The following is a 10,809-nucleotide window of genomic DNA, read 5'->3' as shown; positions in this document are numbered from 1 at the left end:
ACCTTAATCACTCTGCGTATAGAGAAATGTTAACTCCTCGTCTAATTTTGTTAATCACACGTGGTAAATGATGCAGTGTTGGAAGGTATTAGTGCTGTCAACACAGAGAAGATTCCAGATTCAAACTGACTGAGCCTTTCTTTGTTTAATTTGCATGTTCCAGGTAATTCAGTTTACTCCCACTATTTAAATTACGGTAATTATTGTTATTAACTGACTCTAAATTATTATAGGAATGAGTCCGTCTGTGTAAATGCTGCGATGGACTGGATGAATGGACCTAAAGTGAGCCTTTATTCAATCCTGCACTGAAAAACAGTGATATAAACTAATCAACTAATCACTTGTATGTGCCTATGTATGTATTTTTTTGTGTGTGTGCTCAGTTACAAGTAAACATGGACTATCATGTTAAACATTTAATGCATAACATTTAAAAATGCATGCAGTTTCTGGGTTAGTGTATTTCTAAAGCTGTATTAATGGTAAAGTAGAATCCCCAAAATGTATCCTGCTTAAAACCCCAAGGTGTTCGGAGCTGGCCCTGCTCTGAATCAAAGTATGGCATTAAATTACTACCAGAACATGTTTACCTCAAGGCAAAATGAACAAAATGCGTTTTAACTGAAAACCATGTTGTCTCATTAAAATTCTGTAAAATATACTGCTCTCAGATAGCAAAAATGGTGTTGCTTTATATTGTGCTCTCTCTCTATCCTACCCTTTGACACAGACTCTTCTTACCTAATGACAAGATTACCACGGGTTTACATGGGACATATCCTCCAGCATTTGTTGCTGAAGCTGAGCCCTTTTAACCTCATATGGACAGAAAGATAAAACCCCAAAATGACAGTGTGCTAACAACAATTGAATCCAATGAAAATACGATAATAATTTGAAAAAAAAAAAAAAAAACTTGTAAAATATTTTTCCAAATCTGATGAGAAACATATTTTTTAACAGAGAAATTGCCCTTAGGATTAAACCAAACCAGGATTGACACCAGGCTCCATTAGTCACTTTCTTATCTATGTGGAAAATGTGCGTTTGAAATATCATTTTATGTTGGAGGCATGATGACACAACATGACATACTTTCATTTATGTGTTCCCATCCTCCTTCCTCCTCTTCCTGTCCTTTCATGCCCTCTCCTCCTGCCATCCTTTTCTTTTCATTCTCTCCCCTCTCTCCTCCCCTCTTTTGATATCCCGTTTGAACAGTATCTGTGTGTCTGTGCTTGCAATGAACACACACACACACACACACACACACACACACACACACACACACACACACACTATGTCTCATTATCGCCCCAACCAGCAGGCAGCTTGTAATCATACACTTTGTTTGTGTTTGTTTCGCTACATGCATGCACACACGTATCACTTCAGGTTTTTCCAAACACATCTGACTTACACAACTCATATTTTTCCCCATTTGTCATCCACATGGATGTCAAACACAGCACTGCACAAAGCCACAGCCTCAGTCTTGAATAGAGCCAGAAATAGCGTTGGGTTTTACTTGGAATCGGCTTAAGTCTTCAAAGAGAATTTTTTTGATGCAGCAAAAAGAAATGAGAGGGAGGGAGATGGAGGGAGAAGGCTGAGGGAGGGGAGGGGGGCCAGAAGCTGAGGGGAGAACAGAGTAGATCGGGTTGTTATATCCAGCGGTAAAAACGGGGCAAAAAACTTCAAAGACTCATGTTGCCATGGTAACTGTACCGTGCCTGCTTTATAGACCAACCCAACCCCCTGCTCAAGCACACATATATAGGCCTGTCTAACAAATATATTCATAAAACCTGATGGCAGAGGAGGAGGAGTGTGTCTACTTAATCATCTATTTTTTTTCTATACATTCCTCTCTTCATCCCTCTCATCTCTTTCATGGCCACTGTTGCTCTTTATATCCAGCAGAGATCATATTGATGTGTTTAGTGATTGGTGCTACTGCAGCTAATTGAATCCCAGTAGGCTGTTGCTGCTAATGCGTCCATTTTCCCCTATGTTTAGTCCAGCCTTACTTGGAAGGACTGGTGGATCTTCATTGTGTTTTTCTTCATGGATTTTTTTGAGTATGTTCCGAGTAATTATGAGATGTTATACTTCAAAGTCAGAGGCTCAAAATACCGTCTGTAATCAGATCCATTGTCCAGTCTGTCTTTCTTTATCCGGATTTTTTTTGTTTGTGCCAACAAAGTGTCTGCTCTGTCATTAAATTGTTTTTTACTGACACAGGCCAAGCCCTCATTCTGTTGAAAATAAAAGGATGACAAAAGCCAGAACCTCTATCAACAGCTTTTTTTTTAACTTTCAAAGTCTAGAAATGGATGTGTCCAATCCTTGTCATCAAAGAAACTAATGGTAACACTTTACTTGAAGCACCCCTGTATAACACATTATAAGTACATTATAGCACTGTATAACTATAGTTATAAACACTCATAAATGATCACAATGCTTTATAAAATCAAGACCTAACCCTTACCTAGGCTGTATAGTGGGTTATAAAGCATTGTGATCATTTATGAGTGTTTATAACTAATTATAATGTGTTATACAGGGGTGCTTCAAGTAAAGTGTTACCAAACTAATCAAAGGAAATGCATTTTTCTCTATTAAATTTTGCATTCAATGATTACAATGAATTCCAAATTTAAAGATTGTGGTCTATTTAAAAAATTTAACAGAAACTCGTATGTGCAATTGGTGAAAGTTTATCAATTATTTATATTGACTTTTAAGTGATCAACTGTTTATCTGATGGGTTTAACATAGCAAAGAAAGAGAAACTTTATCTGTATGGTGCGTTTCAGCATTAGTACCTGTTTACATTCACTTTTTATTCCTATATATACATACATATATATATATATATATATATATATATATATATATATATATATATATATATATATATATATATATATATATATATATAAGGGTGATTTGATGTTTTATTGTGACCCTACACCTGGAAAAAAATAGTTTTTTCATAATAATTGAAAGATGCATGGCACCTTTTTTTTATGAAGGTTTAGGATTAGACAAAATGAATGTGTACATGTCTGTCTGTGACCCCAGAACAATGTGATCCTTTCAGCCAAAACAATCCATTTCTGTCTTTTCCTGCTGGTGTCATGGCCTTGTGAAGCTCAGGCGTCTGTCATGCATTAGGAATAACTGGGTCTTGCTCGTTTGTCCCTGGAGCATTTCCTGTCTGTGATGGATCGATGCCCAGAAACTCTGAAGCTGAACCTCTGAAGCTGCCAGTGAGTTCACATCATCAGGGAAGTTGTTTATGTCTAACTTGATTTCTGTATTTACCACAAGTTGATCACTGAGGCGCCATGGCCATTGTAAAAAAAAAAAAAAACCAGGTCAGGCAGGTCAGTGCATACACAGTGTGTAGAAGAAAAGACTGTTGTCATCATCTAGTTCAGCACAACTTGTGTTGTTTTGTGATGTGTTCAACTGGATAACTTCATATCAAGTCTGGTGTTGTGATTTCTGTTCTACTGTTAATTATTTAAAGACCTTCCTATATGGAGTCTTCATGATCTTTCTGGGAGTGCATTGATTTTTTTTTCTGAGTTTTGATCTTATACATTAAAAGATAGATGACTGTGAACTACAGAGCCTTTTAAAAGAGCTTCATTTTCCATTGAGTCAGTCAATCCACTGTTTGATTCCCATGTGTCGCTCTTTCCTTGAAACTTGTGATGCTGTACGTATATGTACCATATCACTGATGTCAGTGTAAAAGTCTAACAACCCTCCAAGCGTCTCTATCAAGACACACATTTGTCATTATTGCAGTGGAAAACTGGCATTCTCACTCAGTTTGCATTTCAGTTCGCCTTTATTTACTGAGCATGAGAATATACACACATAGCACTGTTTACCTCTCACACATACTGCACAAAACCCCAAGTGATCACTACTTGCATGTTTGGATTGGTGTAACCTGACAAGAATTGGTTTCAGCACAGAGCACAAACATTTTTAATCGCTGAGCCAACCATTTTTTTCCCCTTCACTTGTCAAAAGAAATGTCAGTCATTGTCTTTGAGGCCAGGTGTGAGTCCCCGTGTCTTGCTTTGATTAAGACTTTGCTTCATCTCACCATAAATGTCATTTACTCTATTCACAAATCCTGAATCCTGGACTGAGCTGCCTGATTTTTTCCCCTCTTCTTCTCTTTATCGTACCAAGCCAGGTGGCTTTGTGGGTCTGTGGCGTAATTAAAAAATGCAAATGGGCTAATCCTGTAAAACAAATCCTTCTGCCTCTGTTAATGAAGACCCCTAACTGCCTCCTTGTGTAATGAAATATTTGTCTCTGAATAAACCAGCACCAATCTCAGCAGAGATATGCAAGTCAGATACCCAGTGAGGATTAGTGATTTTACAGATGGATTTTGGTTGTTTTGAGCTGCATTTTGAAAAAGATCCAAGAGATAAAGTGAAAAGAAAAAAAATATAGCAACAAGCAAGGAAAGATAACAAATCAAACTGGTTTTGTGGTTCATGCTCATTGTGATTGCTCACAAATTTGGACACTTCTTTTTACTTTTGCGAAAACACCTGTGCAGTTAAGGGGACGGTCTTCTCTACCAAGCCCATACGTTCCACAGGTGAGTTGGAAAGTGGCATTGCTCTTTTCAGTTTACAGTCACACAGTAATGCCCGTAATTATGAAACTTGTACAATTAAGCCATACCATATAATTGATTTATTATCAAGTGTGCATCTTCACAGTAAAACTAATTTTAAGTAGGTGGAACACATGAATCAGGCCCATCCAATTTGCTTCAAACTGAGCAGCTGACTGCAAAAGATACATTACTGTTCCCCCTCCTGACTTGTTCTGCTCCTTGGCTCTGAAAAAGGATCAATAAACAACAAAGCCTGTATGGATTTTTCAATTGCTGCGATCATTTATTACCTGACATAATAACATTACATCCAAACAAACGGTGCTCAGACTGGGCAGTAAAAAAGGCAGAGTGTGAGCACAGTTTGGTGTGTCAAAACAAATATCTAACAATGTTTCAAGTCACTATTTCTTTCTGTAATCAGTTAGAACAAGTGAAAATCTCAATGATCATTACATCACAAAAAAAGGGGTTAACATATAGTGTACGTTCCTCATGCAAGTCTAAAATGAGCCACATATTTAATAAAGACACTTCACTTTACGCACAAGAAAAAGAAAGTCAGTCAAACAAGAAAAAACCACGCGCACACACACACACACACACACACACACACACACACACACACACACACACAAAGAAAACATGCACACAAGAAATGTATAGCAGAACAGATTGGATGCCAAATGATATAAGGTGACAGCATGTCAACAGCTGTCTCATAAGTATGCCCTGGATGAAAATACCGCAATCTCTGATCATTTCTACAGAGGGACTCATATTTGCACGTAATCTTCTGGGTTTCCCTGTGAGAAAGACAATCCAGTCAGCATCGAGACACTGGTGACGGCAGGTACCTGCCTATTTCTTCTTTGTGTGATTTTCATTCTCTTGCATGCTTTGGTTTATTCTATTTGTCGTTGTGCTTTGTTCTTCGGGGCCACCGTACTAAGCATTGCTCAGTAAATGCCAGTGAATGCACCTGCTGTAACACACACACACACACACACACACACACACACACACACACACACACACACACGCACACACACACGCACAAACAGATGTTGATCAGAAAGTTGAGTGCATCAAAAACAAACATTTCTGTCACTGCTGCCAGAGCTTTGATGTGGACAGTCCTGGCTGTGTCTTAAAGGAGAAAAATCACATATAAATTTAAAATATTGTGGTGTTTGAGTTGTTTAGGTCAGCTTTAAATTATGATAATTTATACATTCTTTCCGATATTTACAGTGGGATTTTTATATGTCCCCCTTTGCAAATATTGCAACAGATTCAGGAAATGAATTCCTTAACACAGGAAAAACTGCTATTTGCACCCTTATAAATCCTCCATTCAAACACAATTTGCACATGAACTTTTTTGCAGAGAGTTGAAGGCAAAACAACACAGCTGATAGTGTATGAGTCGCAAACACTACATCTGACCACTCAATAAGCATCCTTGTGTTTGTAAGTGTCCAAAGGCGTCTGACAGCCATGCAAACATCTGATGGAGTCTGCAGCCAGAGACACAGACAGACGACCCATTCAGGAGCACAGCAGCGACTGGAGTCAGGAAATCTTCTACTGCAGACCGCGGCTTTCGAACCTGCTTGTTCACACACGGCATCAATCACACTTGGATTTTACAAGCGATGAGGTCCATATGAATCAAATCGACAGAGGAGCATCTGAAGTAAATGAACATTATAGTAAAAGATGGCAGCTCATAGGACACAAGTGGGTATTAAAAAAACATCTCGTGTAGCCGCAGTGTCAACACTTTTCTTAAAAAATGGTCCACACCGTGTGCATTTCAGGTTTGGACTAACCACCAAGGTGACTCATAAAAATAGCTCATGACCACTTGTGTAATATGAAGGGATTGATAGACTTGATATTTTCTTCTACGAGACTTTCGTCAGATTAAAAATATGTCTTCATTTGATGGTCTGGAAGAGACACTGTTAGTCAGACAAGTTATTTTGGATCCACTGTCAAATCACAGTGGGTAGACTTCTGTCCTCACTGTGATCAAAACCATGACTAAACATACTTGGCTGTCTGAAATAGAAAATGCAGACAAATTTAAATATGTCAGCATTTTGCCAAATGACACATCACGGAAAAACCAAAATCAGAAATAAATATCCAGCAGACAAACCTATACGCTCATCCACAGGTCACTAGTGTTATTAAAGCTGCAGTTCATGTTGTAACTGCGTTTCACTCTCAGTTTTCACAGACAGAGAAAAACATGCAGTTCTTCTACTGTAGTTCATTAGTCGTTGGTTCTTGGCAATAGTAACGAAACGTAATCTAATAAAACTAATTGTAATCTGTGATGATGATTTGATGACTGATTGACTGATGACTGATTACTTGATCAGATTCAACTGAGTTTAGATCTGATATTTGGAGGAAAGTGGCCAGTTGTTCAGCTGCAAGTTAAAAGCACTCTGAGGTCCATGATTCAGAGAGAAAGTTAGCATTGAGTAGTGATCGGCAATGTCGGCTAAGTAATACATATACTTGCAGTGGCCAGTAATATATTACTTGCAAGTAATATATCAAAGTCACCATCAACACATTGCTGATTTATCTGTCATATTTTCTTATTTTGCAGTCAACCAATCAAAAAAAAAAACGCAACCCCTACCCCTCACCTTCATCCCACCATACTTTTAAAAAAAGAAATAGTGATTTTTTTTTTAAAGGGAAGAAAACCTGCTCTTTCTCAAAGTGCCTCAACAGATTTCACTCAAGTTGCTGACAAAACAAGAACTGGACTTTTCAAGGATTGGAGTTTCAATGCCTACTCCTAACCCTATGTCCGAACCAGGGTTTGGATCCCTGCTCTCTCTCTCTCTCTCTCTCTCTCTCTCTCTCTCTCTCTCTCTCTCTCTCTCTCTCCTTCCCACGGAAGTTTGTATTTGATAAATGCTTAAGTGGTTGTGCTGCAGCAAGAGAGACGTGGGACTGAACAAAAACATTATATATCTACAGGTTTTCCAACTCTACAGAAATCCAGCGGTTGAGATTAATGTGAATTCCATTTCAGATTAATACCTACACTCGAGACATTGTCAGCTTTCACTATGCAACACTAATACAGCGCAGAATTAATAACCTATTTATTGATTTGTTGTTTTAGATTTTGTTAAGTGATAAGAAACTACTTTATGTATGATAATTTATTTTGTTTTGTTTGAATATAGATTCTATTGAACTCAAGAACAATTAAAGGAGGGGGAGCCAGAAGGGTAGTCTTTTGAAATAAAAAGGCAAAAAGAATTAAAGATTTTCTGTTAATTATTAAAAAATTGCATTTATCTGTATGTTAATTCTCAGTGATATTAAAAAAGTAAGACTATATAAATTAACAGTATAGTAATTAAATATATTAAGATAAGATAGGGGAAGAAGAAACAAATTACATAAATTTACAAATTTGTGATTAGGTAGCAATTTGAGGTACTTTTAAGAGCATTTTTCTGACTATGCTACTATTACTCAATTTTAAATGATCCATCTACTCTACTTACCCTAACTTAAACAATACTGAAGAAGTTCTCACTTTTGTTATTTAAACTTTTCATTTTTTTCCTGAAAAAAAACATATTTATATTTATTTTTTTAAAGAAACAAATCCAATGGTCTAAAAGTAACTAATACTCATTACTTTTGATAAGAGTACTTGCAATTGAGGAAAATTTCAGCAAAACAATAAATCAATCGTGGGTGAACGAGTTGCAGCTGCAGTAATGCAGACTTTCATTCGTCTTTGCACCTCTGGCTGAGAGATCTACATTTTCTTTTTGGTGTCTGCTTTTGAAAGGATGACCGAACAATAAATGGTGCATTCAGGTACACTCAGGTTGTTGTGTGTCTCCACATGTTTTATAACACACAGCCATGGGCCCGCCTCGACTCTGACATAAAATAATACATATGGAGTTATAAATAAACAGGAGGATGTCATGCTAGTATTTGGCAACGGGGATAGTGATTTTATAATGGTCCCTTTCGGAAAACAATGGAATTCCCAGCAGTTGTGAAGGCATCATACAACCCCGATCCATTGATCGTGAGATCCAGGCGCCGGTAGGACTCCGCGGTTTTTCCACGCCTCCCACTTTCACCCCCATTGTGGTTGAATCTCCTGCTCACACACACACACACACACACATACACACACACACACACACGCTATGTCAGACTTCATGGAGTTGGAGCGACTGATTGAAGAGGGAACACGCACTGCGTTTTAAAACAGGACGACCAGAGGCTCTTTGACGCATGGATCTGCTTTCTTCTCCCGACGGACTCCAGAGAGGTGCGATGGTGTGCGTTTCTGGAGATTTGGGAGAGCTGAACCGTGGAGAAAGGGCACACGTATTCCCCGCTTCGAACTTGTAAAAGTTGCTTCCCTTGAAGTTTCTTCCCTTCACTCGCCGCCACTCCGGACTCGGTGTTTATCCTGCCTGTAAAGCCTCCGCCACCATGGCGAGGCGGACGGGAGACAAACCTCTGGATCTGACGCCGGGTGCGCGCACCGCTTTCCGGGATAAACAGCTTCGCTTCCACTTGGGCTTGCGGGCGCTTTCGTGGAGCTTCGTTTTAATTTGCTCGGCTTTTTCTTGTGGATATTGTGGAGCCGAGACAGAGTTTTCCATCTTGGAAGAAGCGCAAGTTTTGTCGGAGCAGATGAAAAAGCTGTCTTCCCAGGAGCTGGGAGTCTTCACCATGCAGGTAAAAGCTGATTTTTTGGGACTGTCCTGTATTTCATTTCACGTAAATGGAGAGGGTTGCCGCTCTCCGCTTCGAGTTGGAGCTTTTTTTTTTTTTTTCTTTTAGAGAGCCACTCAAATAGGCCTGCACACGAAAATAATAATCACAAAAAGAAACTTTGTTGACTAGAACGTTACGAAATGGCTGGTTACTATGTTGCCAGTGTTTTGCTCAGTGTTGCAGTGAAACGACGGGCGCTTTGAAGTTGGGACACATTTTATCTGGGACATCAACACGTTTGGGGTTTGGGGCTCTGGACGGCTGGCGTTTTACCGTCATTACCCTAAAACCTCCCTCATAGATTTATGTCTTATCACATTTAATGTGCATGTGTCCCTTGAAGAGGCAGAGTGACCTGTATCATTTAAACGTGATCCCAAGTCTCGTAGAGCATTTTTATTACAAAGAAATGTTTGTTTTAACTCTATTTTGTGGTAAAAACTAACCAGTGGCAACTCAGTGTTGTGTGTCTGGAGGTCATATGATTTATGCCTGGTTAGGTTAAGATGTGCACATCATGGTGCCACACAGAAAAGGGTGACATACCTCAAAGTCTCTTTAAACTCGTTGATAAGTACATTGGTAGAACATAAGCTACATGAATTAGTGTGTTTTTAAGTGCAGCTTTCAGATTCCTCTTATTAACCCTCTTTATTTTGTTTTGGGGAACATAATGCAGCTTCAGAGGATCTTTATTGAATGCACACAATCAGATGTGATCATGAGTTAAAACGCAGAAGCATAAATGGATGTAACTAATGCATGCTGGGACTACTGAACAAAGCCTTTTCTTTTGGGAGAATCGTTCATCTATTGGCTAATTTAAATGTGACCGAACTGAGAAAATGAATGTTAAATTATGAAAAATGATTGTTGCGTTGATTCAGTGCCTCCAGCTGTTATGCTTTCCTTTCCGGGAGTTAAAAAAGTTGAAAACCAAGATATTGAAGTCGTTGTATTTGTTGCAATTCCTGCATGAATTCCATTTTCAACTGTAACTTTGACTATTTTCGAGTTTCAAGTTTGAAGTTTGAGACTCATGTCAACCGTGCCCTCCTGTTTCAAATTGCTACTTGAACAATATTAATGTTTTTATGTATTCATAATTGGAACGTTTGGTTGTGTTGGATGGCATCCTCCACTTCTTTGAAATGATCATGATATTAAAATCTTTAGCTGTTCAATTTCTGATCTAACATCAGACTGTGGTATTAAAAAGAGACTAGGGTGTTGAAAAGAGAGTTCACGACCAATAAGTGAAGGAGTGAGTGAATGAATATAAAAAAGACAGTGTTATTGAATATTGATGTTTATGCTGAATATAAGTCCTCTCAGAATCATTTTTTTTT

General features: G+C 38.4%; 1 protein-coding gene across 1 annotated transcript in view; it reads left to right on the top strand.

The window, feature by feature from the left end:
- Positions 1-9,172: 9,172 nt before the first annotated feature.
- The window catches only part of cachd1 (cache domain containing 1), a 94,470-nt gene continuing 92,833 nt past the window's right edge, over positions 9,173-10,809 (top strand). Inside the window, exon 1 of the mRNA XM_030083377.1 lies at positions 9,173-9,421. Within this exon, the coding sequence (XP_029939237.1) occupies positions 9,173-9,421 (249 nt within the window). The remainder of the gene's footprint in view (positions 9,422-10,809) is intronic.

The sequence above is a fragment of the Salarias fasciatus genome, chromosome 23, assembly GCF_902148845.1.
Source record: "Salarias fasciatus chromosome 23, fSalaFa1.1, whole genome shotgun sequence".
Taxonomy (NCBI): domain Eukaryota; kingdom Metazoa; phylum Chordata; class Actinopteri; order Blenniiformes; family Blenniidae; genus Salarias; species Salarias fasciatus.
Note: the sequence above shows the minus strand (reverse complement) of the source record. Positions and strands in the feature narration are given on the sequence as shown.